Source organism: Cheilinus undulatus, linkage group 6 (assembly GCF_018320785.1).
Source record: "Cheilinus undulatus linkage group 6, ASM1832078v1, whole genome shotgun sequence".
NCBI classification, from domain to species: Eukaryota; Metazoa; Chordata; class Actinopteri; order Labriformes; family Labridae; genus Cheilinus; species Cheilinus undulatus.
This window is the reverse complement of record NC_054870.1, coordinates 9,987,025-10,005,309: the sequence shown is the minus strand read 5'-3', so window position 1 is coordinate 10,005,309 and position 18,285 is coordinate 9,987,025. Positions and strand designations below refer to the sequence as shown.

The 18,285-nt window shown below is 39.2% G+C and overlaps 1 protein-coding gene across 2 annotated transcripts in view; it reads right to left on the bottom strand.

Moving 5' to 3' along the window:
- The window catches only part of LOC121511093 (inositol polyphosphate-5-phosphatase A), a 280,564-nt gene that overhangs the window by 6,929 nt on the left and 255,350 nt on the right, over window positions 1-18,285 (bottom strand). For both annotated transcript variants that reach the window (XM_041789627.1, XM_041789626.1), the window contains exons 13-14: window positions 5,687-5,798; window positions 209-277 (exon numbers count right to left, since the gene is read on the bottom strand). In XM_041789627.1, the coding sequence (XP_041645561.1) occupies window positions 209-277; window positions 5,687-5,798 (181 nt within the window). The remainder of the gene's footprint in view (window positions 1-208; window positions 278-5,686; window positions 5,799-18,285) is intronic.

Genomic DNA, 18,285 nt, shown 5'->3' with positions numbered 1-18,285 from the left:
GACAGGCTATTAGATCTACACACAATGGTTTATTAATAACTCTGATTGATACAGTCATTAAGATTAAAATTTCACTGTGATGCCTTTCTGAGATCTTTTCATCCTTTGAACAGAACAAGTGTCATCTTAATCAAATTAAGGGACATTTTTAACCTCTGAATGCTCTTCTTTGACTCACAATTTCACATCACAAACAAACTGTTGTTACCTTGTGGTCCCCCATGCAGACATTGGGCCCGATGTTATCATAGACTATAGACTTCTCTTCATTTTCAGGCTGCAGAGACAAAAGAAATAACATTTGCAAAGGTATGAGAACTTGATAAATATCAGAGTTAATTTATCATAAGACACTCCTGATGCACAGATCAGTTTCTGTTACACAGGAAACACAAAGGATGCAGAGTCAGCAGATGCACAATGTTATAAAAACATCACAGCCTAAGATTAACAAGAATCAATCATAGATGGGCAATCAGTGTATGTGCTTCATTAAATACATTAAGCCGAGTTTTTTTTTACTGTAGTTAAAAGTGTTGTACAAGAGAGAAGAACAGTGACTGATAAAACAGGATGTTAAGGATTTAAAGACCAAGACGACACTGTAACACTACATTTTGATTATTAAATTTACTTGCAAAAAAATAAAAATAAATACATCTCTACGGACATCAAAATTCCTGCTTATTTTAGCCATGCAGTCACTTTAAATTGATAGTTTTTATATGCATCAGGCTTGTGCTTAATCTGACACTAATGAGTCTGCAAAATAAAAGAAGTGGATGATTATTTCCACATTAGATTAATAAATAATCTGTTTCTAAACAAAAACCTTAATTTTGTTGGTCAAAATGTCCAAAATAACTTTCATCATGTTCACTGATGGTAGATCATCAGTTTCAGTGTCCTGAAGGATAGAAATTAGGGATTTTTTCAGCACCATATCAGCAGATATAAAAGTTTCTGCAGATATTTACAACTGATATAATGGCTTTTAATTTGAGCCTATACTCACTTTAAATATCTGCCACATGTACGTCTTAGTTTGTGCAGTTTTAGGCGGGACCAACAGACCTATGCGAGCTGGAGTCTTTTTCTTTATTCATCCTCATTCCTTAAACTTTAAGGACTGAGGTTTGTTTAAATTTTCACTCTAAGAGTAATTTAAGAGCACAAATTCAGCAGGATTTCAGTACGAACATCGTTATTGGCTAAATAAATCTGTAAATACCAGCATGTTGCATTTTGCATCCCTTCTGATAATGTTTTTATGGTTCTGGACTGTTTCTAAAGAGTGATGTAACAGCTGTGTGTGGTTTTCAGACAGAATAAAAATATTTGCCTGGCAGGCTCCCAACCTGGGGTCTGGGACCCTCCAGGGGGGCACCAAAGATCTTAGGGGGGTGCAAGGCTTTATCTGTTCTGAGCCTGCCAAAATTAGATTTGCAAATATTGAATAAAACCACAATAAAGCTGTTATTAAGTAGTTTATACAAAGGTCTTTTTTATAAGAAAAGCAGGCATATGCTTATTTTAGGGTTTTATCAGCAAAACAAATAAAATTTATGTTGACTTTCGGCAACAGTGTCACTTTTTCTTCGCTCTGGAGTCCTTGGGGCGATCCGCTTTTCATAGGTACATGTAGTTGGGGGCTCCAAGGAAAAATTAGGAAACAGTGATCTAAAGGATTAAGTTGCAGCCATTACAGCTTGTTTGGTTCTACAAGAACATCTTCAATACTTAATGCACTGATTTGCTATTTGAATGACAATGAAAATTTTAAAATGGGCCTGTTTTTAAAAATCCAACTAAAATCCTCTTAGAGTTCTACTATTGACCTTAAAAGAATTGTGTTGAACAATTCTTTTTGCAAGAAGTCTGCACAGTTTTTACTTTGAATCAGCACCGCACAGTGCAGTGAGGAGGAATAGAAAGCAGGAGGGATTCACAAAGTGGACGTTTCCCTCCATCACAGATCCTCTGAGTGTAATCTGAGAGCCTATCAGAGGGAATCGTGTTTCAATATCTGCACACGCAGAAGCTGTTACCCTCTCACACATGGATCTCCAGACTGGAGAATAAATCACACTCGTCTGGTTGAACTAAAGACTTTTTAAACACAGAGTTGGCGGCTGGGTTGTGACTCTGTGAGCTGCTCTGACGCCTCAGAAGAAAGAGACAGAGAGCTCGAGAATGAACCATAAAGTGAAATCCAAATTAACTTCAGACCAATCCTGCAGCTGAACAGGGTCAGCACACCTCCACCTCTCTCCGCCTCCTGCAGCGGCCTCGCACCGCCACCTCTCCATTTGTCTGCTGCAGCCACAGATACATTCATCAAACACACACTTGATAATTCACAAAGGCAGCAGAAAATTGTGGATTTTCGGGCTGCATAATCTTTAGACAGATAAACAAATTACCCGGGGCCCTGCGGCAGAGAGGGAGCGCTCGCTCCGCTAAACATTCATTACCAGTGCTCCCGGAGCTGGTCCTGTGCCGCGCAGCCAGCGGGCAACCTTTGGCGTGTTAGGGCTCGGCAAGCAGAAAATAACATGATGGCGAGTTAACCGACCGTGCCATGATAGATGACGCCACACGCCGGGCTGTTTACGGGCCTATGTCTCAACAATCTGTAACGCTGGGAGCCGCAGAGTGTGTGCTCAGTGAATCATCAGCCAATCTGCGAACACACTAACTGTTCACTCCTTCCACGCATTACAAGCAATTAGCCGGAGCATGACGGGGGAGGAGGGCAAACACAAACCAGCTGTGTTAGTGTGTGAATCAGTCTTTCTATAATTCTGTCACACTGAGAGGCTGAATCAAAATGGGTGTTATCATTTTAAAATGTTTAACAGTCTTTGTTTTTTTATTGTTCCTGTGAAGCTGTAGTCAGGAGAAGAAGAAAGATCAGGAAGGAATTTCTCATTTGTGGCCGACAAAAGAAAGCCAAACTTCCTGAGTAGCCCCCTGTGGTGAGCAGTGACTGTACAATACACTTCTGCTTCTAGTTCACTCACATTAACAGATGAAAGCCACTGAACAGACTTTGACCTCCATAGTTAGAACCGAGGTTTTAGAAATTTCATAAAGTCCCACTAATTTTAAAGTTCCTAATCAAATAATGCTCTCGTAAAAGGAAATGTAACTGTTTATAAAGCCTGGGTTCATTTTTACACATTAGAATTGAATTTAGAATTGCTTCAGTAAATTTCTCAGCATGCAGCTGTGAAACATGCTGTTATCGCTACAACACAGTCCCTACATGCCCAGTTAAAGTGTTTTTTTGTTTTCTTGAGATTAAAAAAGGACACAGGGATCACTAAGATATTGATACCTCAATCAGCAAATTATTATTTTAAGATTTTTATCAGGGGGTTCTGTGCAAAAGCATCCTCCCTGCCAAGCTTTTGGTGTGTCTTTGCTCTTGTTTTAGTTGAGAAATGTGGTCCAGTTCTGTACAATTAAACCCCCACCTGCAACGATCGCAAACTCCTGCCAAGCAGGTTGAGAGAGGAGTGAAAACATCTTTTCCATCAAGAAGCTTTCACTGCTGTTCTTTGCTCTTTTTTCATAAAGAAATTGTGTCCAGCTCTGACAAAACTACTGCTATACTATACTGTAGCATCCAAGCTAATCCCTACACCAGTAGTCATTGCTATAGGATTCCAGTAAAACCAAACCATGCCCATGGCTACCGCCTCTGTCTTGTCAAATGATGCTGATCTGGCACACCTGTTTTTAGACCAGGCACAAACGTTATAGACTGGAGCTTTGTAAGATGGATTTGCCTAATGTCAGACAATCCATCTGCTTTAGTTATGAGTAACTAAAAAACTAAACAGATTACAAGGCCGGCTAAAATGCTGCTGCTCCATTGGCCCTGCAATGGAGTAGTTCACCTTACATTCATATGTGGACACACTAAGATTGATTCAAATTAAATGACTGTTCAGAACTGCATTGAAAATATCAGTAAGTTGATATTTATACCATGTTAAGCTATGAGTGATGTAGATGAAAACAGGTAGATCTATGTAAAATTGGAGGTTTAGCACCCCTATGGAATTATCCTTGTTTTATAAGCAGTTGTTAAACCGTAGGTGTTTTCAGTGCATTTATGTAAACTCACTCTAATGTTAGAAAACAGGGTTGTCTAAAGCAGTGGTTCTCAACCTTGGGGTCGCGACCCCCTTTGGGGTCACGAGACCGAAAGAGGGGGTCTCCAGATTCCCCTAAAAAAACTAAGAATATTTTTAGAATTCCACTGTTGTCACTTTACAACAAGTTTTGCAAAATTTGAGCCATTTTTAATTATTTTTTTCACAAAAATTTTAACACGTTTTTGCTATTTAACATTTATTTTAGCCATTTTAAACCCTTTCTACAACTTTTTTTTGCCTGTTTTTTCCACTTCTGAACCAATTCTTGTTACTTAAGCCTAATGTTGCCTCTGTTGACCTATAATTGCCACTATAAACCCCATTTTACCACTTTTTATGCCCAATTTTTCCCATTATAACCACATTTCACTATCTGATATGCCACTTTTTGCCAGTTTGACCAATGTCTGCCAATATCTGCCTATTCTTTCTTTCTCAGTTAGTACTTTTTTACCAGTTTATATTGAGTTTCTTCCTATTTCACCAGATTTCCAATCATTTTTGCCAATTTAAAGCCTTTCAGACACTTTTTAACTCCCTTTTACCGCTATTTATGACCATTTTTTGCCACTGTAACACATTTTTGCTACTTTTAGGATCCAACTTCACCACCTTTTCCACCATTTTTTGCCATTATTAACCCATTTTAGCTATTTTTAACCCATTTTAATTCTTTTTTTTTTTTTTTTTACAAAAATAGATTTACATTTTTAAGAAGGCTATATACTACACAAATGATTTAAAAAAGAGATTTCTTTAATTGATAAGAGTTTTTTTTTTTCAAGTTAAATATAAAATATGGATATCACAGCTTAACTTTACAGTAGACCATGGTTTTTCTGACCTTCATGGACCCCAAGGTTTGGCTAGCCCCCAGAAATCCTCCCCTTTATCCCCCCTTATAGATGGCCTTGTCTCCATATGACTATTCTTGAATTTGCATGGCTGTGTTCAACCACCTTCAGGTACAGTGGGGGTCCCTGCTCCCCGGCATCTTTATTTTGGGGGTCACAGGCTGAAAAGGTTGAGAACCCCTGGTCTAAAGGGCCAATCAGGCCCAAAATGAGTATCTTGTGATACTCTGCTTTAAATGAAAACCTGGTTACACAGTATATAGGAGCACTTGGCAGAACAGCACGGCGGATCTTGGTAATCTTGCAAACATTACAGAAGGAGAGGATGGAGGCGGCAGATTGGCTGCAGTTTACAGTGCTGGGACAGATTTGAAGCAGAGTGGAGGCCTGCCGGGTTTGACTCTCTGAGGAAGACGACAGATCTGTGGCTTAATGAAGAAGATTGGGGCCCGCTGGGGTGAAGTGCTGGGATATATATACTGTCTGGATGGACCTGAGGCTTAGCTCTCCAAATTAATATTCACAGAAGCCTCATCCCTCCATCTGTGAGGCGACGGAGAGCAGAGAGGGTGATGTGGATCAAGGACGATGGAGTTGTAGAAATAAAGGGACAGGGATGCCAATAAAGATGTTGCGTTTCAGTGGAGGGAGGGGGTTTGGACTTACCTTTAGGACCAGGTCTCTGGCAGAGGACGACAGGAGGATTCGGTCACACCAGGCAGGGCATCTGGTGTTCATGTACTGCTTCCCCTGACTGGAGTCTTCGCTGTACGGGTAACTGAAGAGACACACAAATAAAATACACAGTTATAATGTGTACTGAACAACAGAGAGACAGGGCTAAGCGGGTTAAGGATGTTGAGGGAAAGAAAAGGTGACAAATAGGAGAAATGCAGCAGGGCTGATCCAAAGCACTGTCCAGAACAAATAAATAACCCTTTGTCCTGTGTCCTGAATTCGTACAGAACATACCAGACAGGTGAAAGACTTTTTAATTCAAGTTTAAATCTCTATCTTTAAAACTAACAACTAATCTAAATCACATGCAGCTACAAAAAGAAAAGACATAAGAGATCAAAGTTTTTATAAGTCTCTCTGTGTTTACTTCTTTGTGACTGAACCTGTAGTTTTAAATGTTCTTCTTTGCTGAGGCATGTCAAGCTGCTACTGAAAACATCACACTTCCTGATATAGGCATTCACAATAAAAACAACAGACATTTTCTGTTAAGGATTTGCTGGTGGTACCATGTTTAGCATTGCTTGCATAAGCTTAGCTTAGCTCTGGTGCCAGCAAGTTTACACGAGTCCACAGATGGTTCTCTGACCGTTTTTATCGACACATCCCACTTCTTTGAATCATCGTGGATTTAAAACAAGTAAATCATAAGTTTAAACATATCTTTCAACAGTTGTTTAGGAAATTGTAATACAAGTCGCTGCAACAGCGCTAAAGACAAACCATCTTGAGCCCAGCTCGTATTAAAGCCCCAGACAGGCTGACGAAGACTGCTGTTATTACAGACACCTAGCTTCCCGAGCAGAGAACACACCTTTTAGCTCATTACTGTGCTTCACATTAACCACACAGATACAAGTAGTTGATGTTTGGCTTGTTACCTGGCTGCTCTTTAGTGTCAGAGCGAAACATGATGAAAACTGGACTGAGACTGAGCTGCAGCCTGTTACAAACACTTTTTTATGCTAAGGTTTGCAGGGTTATTACCTTGCATGTGCACTGTAACAAAACACAAGCATTTTAACCAGCGATGATGGACTTGCAAAAATCCATACCATGGCATGGCATAAATTTGACCAGTGACGGTGATGATGCCAGTTTACCACCCACCACTACATCAAACAGTAAATTCCTCTAAGGAGGAGAGGAAGGAGAAAAAATAATAGCCATAAAAAGGGTAGAAGAACTAGCACTTATAGAAGGAGAGGACAGAGGAATGGTAATACAAGGCAAAAAAATGTAGATGAGGAAAAATATCTCCAAGAAGAACTTATAAAATAGTTTAGGTAGTGGTAAGGTAGGTTGTCATTATTTTTAATTCTTTAATAATCTGCTTTTTCAAATGATACGATGTCAATTATTGTAGTTATTGAAAGCATCAAAAAGTAACAAATCTTTACAACGTAGTACTGTAACATCTAGTGAGTGAAACAAACATTTAATACCAATTTTCTTCTTCTTAAAAGTGCTGTGTCCTATTTTACAGTGTTAGCAATATACCACTGTAAATACTGAAATATGCTTCAGTCATGATCGTAAGTGAAGCAGCTAACGTCACACATTGCAGAGAATCTGCTGTGATTAAAGATCCACCTTGTTTTTTTGTTTTTTTTTTTTCCTCAAGTGTTCCCTTTGCTGTTAAAAGTATGATACCATAAACAATGAAGCACACCAGGCTGGGGCTGCCACTTTTTACCATCTTTTCTCTCTCATGTGTTCAGTTAATAACCTTGTAGAGTGCTGGTTTGGTTGAAAAAACTCCTCATTTAAAGACAACAAGGAGTCTGAGGAGGTAGTTAAAGCAACAAGCATGCTGTGGGCTTGTACATCCCAGCTATCACTGTCAGCTGACAGCTCAACTACTGTACTGTTAGCTGGCAGTATTATAGTCCACAGATAGTACTAAAAGAGCGACACAAAAGCATGGACTTGATGAACACAATGGAACTTTACTGAAAGACCCCCCAACAGAATGTTTCTGTGTACTGTTAAGACTTATACTCTGGATTTTACAATTACCCTTGGACTTTTATTTGTGATTCAATTGCATCAGACTGGCATAGATTAAAATAATGAGTTTATTGATTTTTCAAGAATTATATCCAAGTTAAAAACTGTGATGACAGCCAGTGACAGAGGAAGAGGAAGAATTGCAAAATCAAGAGGGACCAGCAGCCCATTCGTCCTTTCCCTGGATACAAGAACATTGCTCTGATAAGAAACATTTATGGTACTTTAAACTTGCTTAATCGGTATCTGAGTAACAATGAACTTTCTTCCTGCACAAAGAACAAAACATTTAAGGCAATCAGGGAAGTCATAAATATAATGTATGAATGAACAGAAGAGTAATAAACATGAGACATCAGACTTCAAAGACTTCAGATTGTGTTCCTGAGAAAACAGGAGGTCCATAAGTCTGAACGATGGTCGGAGTAATCTCCTGAATCAACACACATCGATGGCTCAATCTCAGCATCTCTCTGCCAACTGTACAGGCTGTGAGTGTCTGTGTTTGTGTGAGTAAAAATGAAAGAATGAGGGAGATTCAGCCGCCCGTATGCACGGCTACATCCCCACACGGTCATCAAAAACACATTAGGAGCTGCGGCAGCGCGAACGTATCTGAAAACAGCAGGAACAATCGCATGATTTAAGCGTCTGGAGTCGAGCTGATACAGATTTACATTGTTGAGAATTCAATTTGTCCCTTCAAACGCTTCAGATTTACACACCACACAATCCAATTTGTTTGTGGGCGCTCATCAGGATGTGGAACGGCTGTACATACTGTAACTCCAATCCAATTTACTCCTTGAGTGCAGCGCGTGCTAACTGTAGCAGAACATAAAGGGGAAGAAAACGTCTTCTGTGAGGATCTAATGAAAAAATAAACACACTCATCTGGACTCCCATTCATCACACATACAGTGCTGATTGTTTAATTAGACTTTATGCTAAAGCTGAATACATTTAATATGCATTTAGTGCGATTTGCTATGTATGTGAGTGTATTCTGCCGTGGATAATATGGCTCATAAATGCATATTTAAGTGTTTTTTTATGTCACTTCTGTGAATATCTTCAGATGCTTCATAGAACCTGTACAGTTCAAGCTTTATGGTCTTTTACAATAATCATAAAAAATTAAATATTAAAACAATTAAAATAATTCAAATAAAGCTTATCAAATTTTTCCATGAACAACTAAAAATGTTCATATAAAATTATGTCTGATGTGAAACATGAACAAGAGACTTCTTTGCATGTTCTTTTTAAACATGCAAACTTTTAGTTTTTAAAATAGAATTCTTTCAGTGAGTTCAAAAGAAATGCACTGCTACAATCGTATGTTTTTGTCATTCTGGTGCAATCCTTCTGAGTATCCTCAATGCTTTATTTGCCCACACAAAAAAAAATTACATTTTTTTTTCTTATTTTATATTGTTTACATTTTGATCATTTTAACATAATTATACAAACCAACAGCAAAAACACCGCAGCAAGACTGCAGAAGCTCCTGCCACCTGCTACAGTCATGGCCATAGCACAGGGGGGGAAAGGGTACTGATTACCTGGGCCCACAGTAGGGAGGGGCCCTAAAGTGAGTTTTTATTTATTTTTCTCTCAGTGATACTCCATGTGTGGCACTTTTATGTCTTAATTTGAAATATTATCCCAGAAAACCTTTAAAAAAGGGAAACTATTACCTCAGAAATTATCCATTGCAAGCCGCATTCATCAGTTTGAATCCTTATTTACAATTTTTTACCAATTTCTTTCCTTTTTTGCCACTTTTATTCCATTTTTACTGCTTTAAAGCCAATGTTTGCCATTTTTTTTGCCACTTTTTGCCCATTTTTACTACTTCTATCCCATTTTTGCCACCATTTCTGCCTCTTTTATTCTGCTTTTTGCCATTTGCATTTTTTCCTTGTCACTTTTTGCCCATTTAAGCTACTTTTTGCCATTAAATGCTATTGTTTTCAGCATTCTTGCCCATTTAAGTCACATTTACACTTATTTTTTGCCATGTTTTTGCTGTTTTAGGGCATTTTTTGCCACCTGTAACTCATTTTGGGGTAACTTCTCACCAATTTTTGCCACCTTCTGCCCTATTTTCCACTTTTTCTCCCCATTTTTCCACTTTTCACCCTATTTTTGCCATAATATGCAGACTCTGCCCCTTTTTTGCCACTGTTTGACCATTATTTGCTACTTTAACTTATTTTTTTGCCTCTTGCAAAGGCATTTTTCAACAATTTGGCTCTTTGGTTGAGCAGGGTTGAGTAACACTGATCTAAATGAATTGGTCAACAGACTGAAATTTATGTCAAATAGATTGAAATGAAATACTGAGGGGGCCCTGGTCCTCCTTTAGAAATGTCCAAATGGTATAGTCCAGCAACTCCAAATGATGCAAGTAAATTTATTTTGACCATAGTTAAAAAAAAAAAAAAAGAAGCTCTTAAATTGGGAAATTATGGTTCAGAATTACATTTAAATGTATAGATATTTGTAAAAACGACGCAACATTTCTTGCTTGGCTAGCCAGTTAAGGGGGGGTCTGTGTTATATTCTGTCTGGGGGCCCAAAATCCCTAGCCACACCCCTGGCTACAGTCAATTTCTTTTCAACTGCAAAGGAACATCATTTGCATTTCTTCAGCATGGCTGTGATGAGGCTCCATCCTCTATAAACCTTAGGACATTCATATACTAGTTTCCCTGTCTGTTAATTCTGTCCCTGTCTGTTTTACTGTGTTGCAGCGGTGAGAGAATGCTGAACACAGTGGAACTCTGTGAAACACAGTCAGACATGCACAGACAGAGCTGCGTTCCTCCTAGCTCTGCCGATTCCCTCTTGCATCTGTAACATCTTTGTGATGCTCAAAATGAAAATGAAACGTCACAGGGGTGTAAACATCCCACCATGACACCACAGTTTGAATTAGCCAAATGACATATAATTCAGTTTAGGAAGACGCTGCCAAATCTAAAAGTCTAGACTTCAGCTGTAAAGTTTCATTTTATAACTTTATTTTGAGAATTATGCAAAGACATTTATAAAGTGGAACAAAGTGATACCGATAGTAACTGATGTCTTTGATATTAGCTATAAAAGTAGTGAAGCATCTGTGCATTCCAGGTTTTATCAAGATTAATTTCAACACTAATGCTTTAGGATGAGGTTCTAGCTGCCACAGAAGTTAGGCCTAAGTTGCACATTTTTCACATCACAAAATGAAACAGTGCAACATGAGTTCATTATGCTAATTAGGGAATGATGTCAAAATTAAACTACTTGTAAAATTTTTGTGAAAAGAAAAATACAACTTGCCTAAAGGGAACACACAACAGGCAACCCCTACTTCGCTCCAGCATGCTTGAGCACAGAATCAAGCTCTGTTTGACTAGTGTGAGTGTGCCATACTGTGCTCAAGAAGATTACACCTCCTTGGCCCTGGTATGGACAGAATAGGCTTACTTTAGCATGGCACAGCATGGTCATGAAGTATATTCAGGACAACTATTTCTCTTGACGACCATTTTAAATAATGGGAACGAGTTAGAGGGCTGTATCTGACCAAAATGACTCAGATTAGACTTTGTACACAAAGTGAGTTCAGTTACTGTAGTGTTGTCTATATATTTCTCCATTGTGCTGTGAGACTCCACATCCTCTAAATTGCTTGTGTCATATTGCAATGTGATGATGTATCTGCCCTGAGAAATGGTTGGGCCTGGAGCAGTGATAGTGCAGGCCAGTGGAGGACAAGCATGCTTCAGCACAGTGCAGGAGCTTGCCTGCAAGTTTTGGTTAAAAAAAAAAAAAAAATGAGCCAATGATGAGTGCCTTGGACTTCTATTTTTGTTGAAGTTGTTGAAGTATCAATATAATTTGATTTTATCCAAACTCACATTAAAGTTTAAAATTCTGGTATCATGACCACCTTAGATTAAAGACATTTTGATGAGCTGCCTTAATGGCCCTGTATGTAAAGTGCAGATCATGACCTGCAACATACTAGGGAGTCCTGAACACCATTATAGACCAGTTTATCATCAGTAAAAAACGGTGAATATGAATGACCAAAGAAGAAGGGTCCCCATTTAATTGCCAAGTGAATTTTTAACAGTCGGAAATGTCGCAAAATATGTAAAATAGGGCCCAGGTTAAAATATAGTGGAATAACCCTTTAAGGAAGATGCTTGAATTGCCACACAAACTGTCACACAGACTTTCACAAACAGAGCCCCCCCCCCCCCCCGCCAGGTGAACAAACAGACCTGAATGAAGCTACTTAGAGAAGTTCCCTGCCTCCAATTAGCATTAATAGCACTTAAACAGTGGGGAAATGCATGGGGGGTTTTGGTATGCTAATCAAAGAGCTGAAGGAGTGATCCGGGATAAAAGAGAGCATGAAGAATAGGATGAGAGAAACAGAGATAGACAAGGAGGCAGAGGAGAGGGGATAAAGACGGATCAGACACAGAGAGAGGGTAAAAAAAGAGCAAAGTCTTCAAAGTCTTCAGGGTGGCCTGAATCCTTGGCTGCTTCCTGAGGAACAGCCTCAAACAATCCTCCTATCTGGGAGCCTCTGAGACCTTTATTGACTAACAAGCTCGGGGTCATTTTAGTGTTAAACTGATTGAGAGAAAATCAAGTTTCCCCCTCACCTCCTTCAAACAATGAACTCCCTCTCAGCTGATAACAAACTTCCCCGAGCACTTCAACAACAAACTCTGCCATCGTTCACTCACTCTGATGGCAAGCCAGCGTCGTAAAAGCTGATTAAAAATACTCAGCAATGGTCATTAAAGGGCCATTCGATGTGTGCAGGTAAAGGTTGTTCCCCTTTCTGTTTCACCGCGCCCTGCGCTCACTCGCACAAGATAACGTGTCTTAATGCGACTGCAAACAGTTCAACAGCCCAGAGTGATTAATGTGTCCGATTAGCAGCGAGTAAACTTATGGTTGAAGGTAAACGGTCTGAGAGGGCGTGTAGCCTCAGACCATCAGCTCATATCAGACTCCTACTGTCCACAGAAAGACTAATTACGCTAATTATAGAGGCCAAACTGATAACAGAAACTATTGTGTACTAGTAAAGGAGTAGAGCTGCAGAGTAACAGCTTTGACAACTGTACTCCCAGGTGTTACATGTCAGCAAGCAATAACATCTTTGTAGGATGTGGCATTCATGAGGGTTGTGCAAAAAAAAATAAATCTAACAGTTAATGGGACTTTGCATGCCTTCCTCCCATTGTCTTTTCAGCCACAGATTTGATGTTTTAGCAATAATATTATTCTTCATCATGTCATTCCTTGGTGTGCCTGATTTGGAAAAGTTTCATGTTTCAGCTTCACAAAAATCCCAAGCACAACACTGATGAACTGAAACCATATCTGGAGTGAAAACTGACAATCAAACACAACGGTCTTGAGCTGTTTTCTCACACACAAACAACCCATGAAAAAAACCTGAATTTCTGCAGCTGAGCTGCATGTTAACCTTATATAGACAACTTTTTCACTTTCGTGCTGAGTTACATTAAACTGATGTGAGAATACAACAACAACAAAAAAAAATCAGAATAATTTACTACAGGCAGGCTGATGTTTTACTAGAGTTGTTTTTTCTGTTATAGTCATATTTCTACCATTATTTTTGGCATAAAGCTGAATTATCTGTTATTTTTTCTAGCTGCGTGTAAACTCTGTGTCTCCTTCCTGTCTCTCTTTATTTTTCAGTTTATCCAGTCCCCACAGATGTCTGTTTTAGATGAGTCCTGATGACTTTTGTGTTATTTGAGGTATCTGCAGAAGCAATGAAGTTTGTTTGGCACAAGCTACCATCACTACAGCACATGTTTACTGTAAAATCTATTTAAGACACACTTTAAATACATATTTAATGTCTTAAAAGTTACCCGAGTCTTACATATACCATTTCAACAAGTATGATGTGCTTATACATCACGCAGTTGCCACTATCTCACATTGAGACCTAACACAATTGAAAATTCACCCCTTTAATTGTGCATTGCAAGCAGCTGCTTCATTGTTCAGAAGACACTGAATTACAGAACAACACTGACCAGACTGGAGGGAGCATACACCACTTCATAAACACTTTTCTATATCATTAGGTCATAATACTGCATGTAAAGAAAACAGGGAGTATACTGTTAAATAAATGAACCTTGTGTTGTTGAGACTGAAAAAATCCTCAGTTAAAGACAAAGAGAGACAAATGAATGGCATTCAACAGAGAGACTTTGGTCGTAAGTCCATCTCAGAGCAATCACTGTAGACTTCAAGCTGAATTACCGTATTAAAGTGAGTAGATGCACAAGTTCAACATGGCTAAAACTGATGGCACTGCATGTTGTGGACTTTTGATGAATCATATGAAATTTGTCTTGAGGCGGACAGATCAAAGCTTTTTTCCAGTGTATACAGTGTATATAAGAGGATTCCTTTTCTGAAATTTTACTGTACTTTCATGGGATTACTGGCATATAAAATTACCCATAAAAATAACTTCTAGTAAACTCTTTAATCAGCTCCTCTAAACATTTTCAACATTATTTTGGGGCATTTTTTTGCCTTTATTTGGGTAGGACAGCTGAAGAGGGACCAGGAAACCCAGGGAGAGAGTGGGAGTCGATCCCACAACAAGCACATCGAGGACCACAGCCTCTGCCCAGGGGTTCCAGCTCCACCAACCGAGCCAAACCAGCGCCCAACTCCTCTTTAAACCTATTACAAAAATACATCCAACAGAGATGATACTTCTGCTGTTTCGTAAGTTGAGAAGTTAAAGTGAATGTGACTGACTTTGCTGTATTTTTTATGTGCTTTAAGGTGTGTTTGTTGTCTACAGTTTCTACAGCAGCCACCTCTTGTGTAAAGTTGACATTAAATACAGTTTCCTCTCTGTGTTCTAACATGAACCGTGTGTGTGGTCATACACTGAGACCCTGACAACCCATCCAGGGCTTGTTCATTCATTCATGCTCTGTTAGTAGTTTAATGTTTGACTCGGCTGCTGACACATCACTCACAGGTGATGTGCTCGCTGTCAGTTTGTTTGTCCTGTGACAGTAAAAAACAGGTGAGAGGAGCATTGGTCCTACCTGCATGTGTCACCCAGCCTCACCCATGAAACAAAGTAACTCTACCTTTGATTTTTTACTCTAGGAGCTGAACATTATAACAAGGTTTATTTAACGTAAACACATTTAATCAATAAGCTTTTTAAAAACTTATTTCTGGATACGTGCAGTAGGACATAAAAACTGATCAAACATCTTTAATTTTTCAAGACTAATTGAATCACTAATGATTTTTTACATTATTTAATCAACAATAAAAGTCTTGTATACTGATATGATTAAACAATTAGTTTGTCACCACATGTAACATGATTGAATAAATAGATCAGAGTTAAACATGAATCCTCAGAAATATTGAAATGTTTTACAGGAACATTTTTGTATCTTAGTAAACAGGACATTTAAAAATGTATTGAGCGCACTAGGACCGTCGATGACGTAGTATCCTTCAAAAACTGCCGTTTGAGGATCCTTCCTTCCTAACATACGCACAGAAGTATGAGATGTAATGTTTAAAATGCAAAAATATACTTTGGTTCATTCATGGAGCATAAATGAGCCTTAAGCTGGCTAACTGCACACATCTCTGAAGTTGAATGTGATGTCAGAAATAGTAAAACACAGCCTTCTACTGCAAAGAGGATGAACACTCCCAACTGTTACAATGTGTATTCTAAATAAATAATAGTTTAAAAAAAGGTTTTCAGAGATTTATAGTTATTTTCCTAATTTCTGAATGGTTTCCCTTTGCATACAGAGACTAGTTGCATGGAGGTAGACTAGATGAATTGTCTGCACAGAATAAAGTGTTGCATTTGATTTATTAAAAATTATGACTTGATTCAATATTTTTATTGACCAGGCTGTACTCCTATTCCTGGAACAGACCACTCCTGTCCAGACTTCCTCGTCCCTCATCTCTTATCTTTCTGTCTGAATCTGTCACTCTTTTCAACATGATGATGAATAAGTGACAGGACAAACAGTGAGCTGTTTGGGTGCTCAGTATTTAATGAGGGCAATATAAACCTGTGAATATAGGTAGGGCAGGAAGCCAGAGATAACAGTCATAGGATCAGTGACACAAGGTTAAAGGTGGTGTAAAGCATCATAAGATGTTTGACGGCCATAGCTGGGCTGGGATTGGCTATAAAGATCAGACAGTGTGGGTCTGAAAAGACTCTGCAGATATGTTTGTTTGCTGTAGTCATAGGAGGCTAGAAAAACACTACACACACAGAGAGAGATTGAAAAAGATCAGCCAAATGTTATCAATAAAGCCGAATGTTTGCTTCAGTTTGCAGAGCGGGGAGAATCACAGGCACAACATTGGCAGAGTCAGTCCAAACACAGAGAAATGCCATCAGCAGAACTCAGCCTGTTAGCTTCAGCTCCGGCATGTTTCTGTCTTCAGAGGCTCTAAATGAAGATGAGGAGACACAGATGGCATCCATTTAATCCTCTGTGTGTAAGATTGTTTTTGACAAAGCCTGGCTCTCAGTGGCATCATCTCAGACAGCACAGAGGACAATCTGCAGCCATTATCGCCACAATGGACTCTCATCATTTTCACTGCGTTCTGCTAGTTAGAATGATGGATGTGTTGGTGATTGTACAACAATGTTCCTGTTCAGTGGATCAGCCTGTTTCACAGCACACACTTAGAGCAGCTTGGACCCAGTGCTTTAAGCAAACGTCCGAGCTGAAGTACATCTGTGCTGCTCCTTAAATGGAGTCACGCGCCTCTGCTGCACTATAGGCCATCTCAGAACAAGAGGCCTTGTTGGAGCAGGATGCAAACAGCTGAGCTATAGGACTAATGTATGCACAGTGAAATAAACACACAGGCTGACATCACTCCTGCAGGCCTTCAGAGCTGCTGTGTGAGGAGTTATTCACAGAACAAAGACAGCCAGTGTGGACAGGAGAGCCATCTGTGGCAGCTCTTCCTGTGAATTCTCCACTGCTCTGACAATCCTCTCATACACACTTATTAACAGTTATTGAAGAACTGGCAGGGAGCCATTAGAGACCGAAAACTCCCTCATCTGAAGGGCAAAGACACTGAGCCTGGCATCAGCACAACACCCCTCCTCCTCTTTTCACGAACCTGTGAATGTTGTCGCCCTCAGCAGCGGGAGCGTCACGTTTTGGCTAACAGAGCAGCAGTTTTGGAAAGTGTTTGCTAACGTGCCAGGGAGCTTCCCAAACAGTGAGAACCCAACTGTTTATCAGTTTCTGACCGTTCTCACCTCCTGACCTCTGTGTGAGACTGGTCAAACACAGACTGAAGGGACTGGAGCCAAGCTGCTGCCTCTAGAGCCTTCCCACCCTCTTTCTACATGTAATTTATGGATTTTTTTTCTGGTCATTGCACCAGTTGAACATCAAAATGTGGAAATCTGTAGCAGTTGGTCTGGATTTTTGTACAGGGGGACTTCTGGTTTCTCTTTGTTGTATGTTAGAAGTCCAACTACTATGAACCAATGATGAATCAGCAGGCTTTGGTGTCTGCAGGAGAAACAGCCTCTATGGAGGGCAAAAAAAGAAAGAGCATGTCCACCGTAATCACATCCAACAGCAGTGACCTGATGATTATTTGTCTTAATCTCCAGATATTTGCATGCAAGAGCAACATCCAGCACTTATACTAAAAGGTTGAACTGACTGCAATTAAACAAACAAAAGTCTTAACTGCTAGGAAATCACAAGAAAAGGATTTCTGTTTCAGGTTCATAATGCTGAAGGGATTGAAAGTGAAGCTGCTGTTTAAGACGTTATTTAGAGACCCAACAGAGACAGATTGATGGGAACTCCTCCAGGGGATTGGGTGAACCAAGAAATGATGGCAATTATTTTAAAGAAATATCTAGAGGAGCAAATTTTGCTTCACTTCAGGCATGCAAAGAGAAATCATTGTTTTTCCTTCTTTACAGTTTTTCCACAACACCTTATAGTCCATAATTCTCATTTTTGCTGAAGATGTGTTTTTCTGACTCAAGTATCAATGTTACACTCTTAAATGCCTAACTGAACATTTTAAATTAAATTAAAATTTAAATTAATTTAAATTAAATTTAAATTTGCTATCATGATCATTTATTTAGTCTTCTTTAACTGTTTGTATAGTCTTTATCCTGTCCATACCAGTTGGGTTTCCATGTTTTAGGAGTTACCAATGACATGCTTCTGCTTGGCCTATCACATCTCCAACTCCATGATCAGACTTCAACACTTTTCTTCACTGACACACTGTTCAGATGTTTGTGGTCCTTCTTTGAATCTTTCTCTCAGCAAACTCACTTTTTCTACGCCTGCATTTTCAAGCTGCAATGCTTTTTGTCTTGTTGGAGATTCTATCAGTAGTATTTATTTCAAGATAAAAAATGCTGTAATTCATTCCCT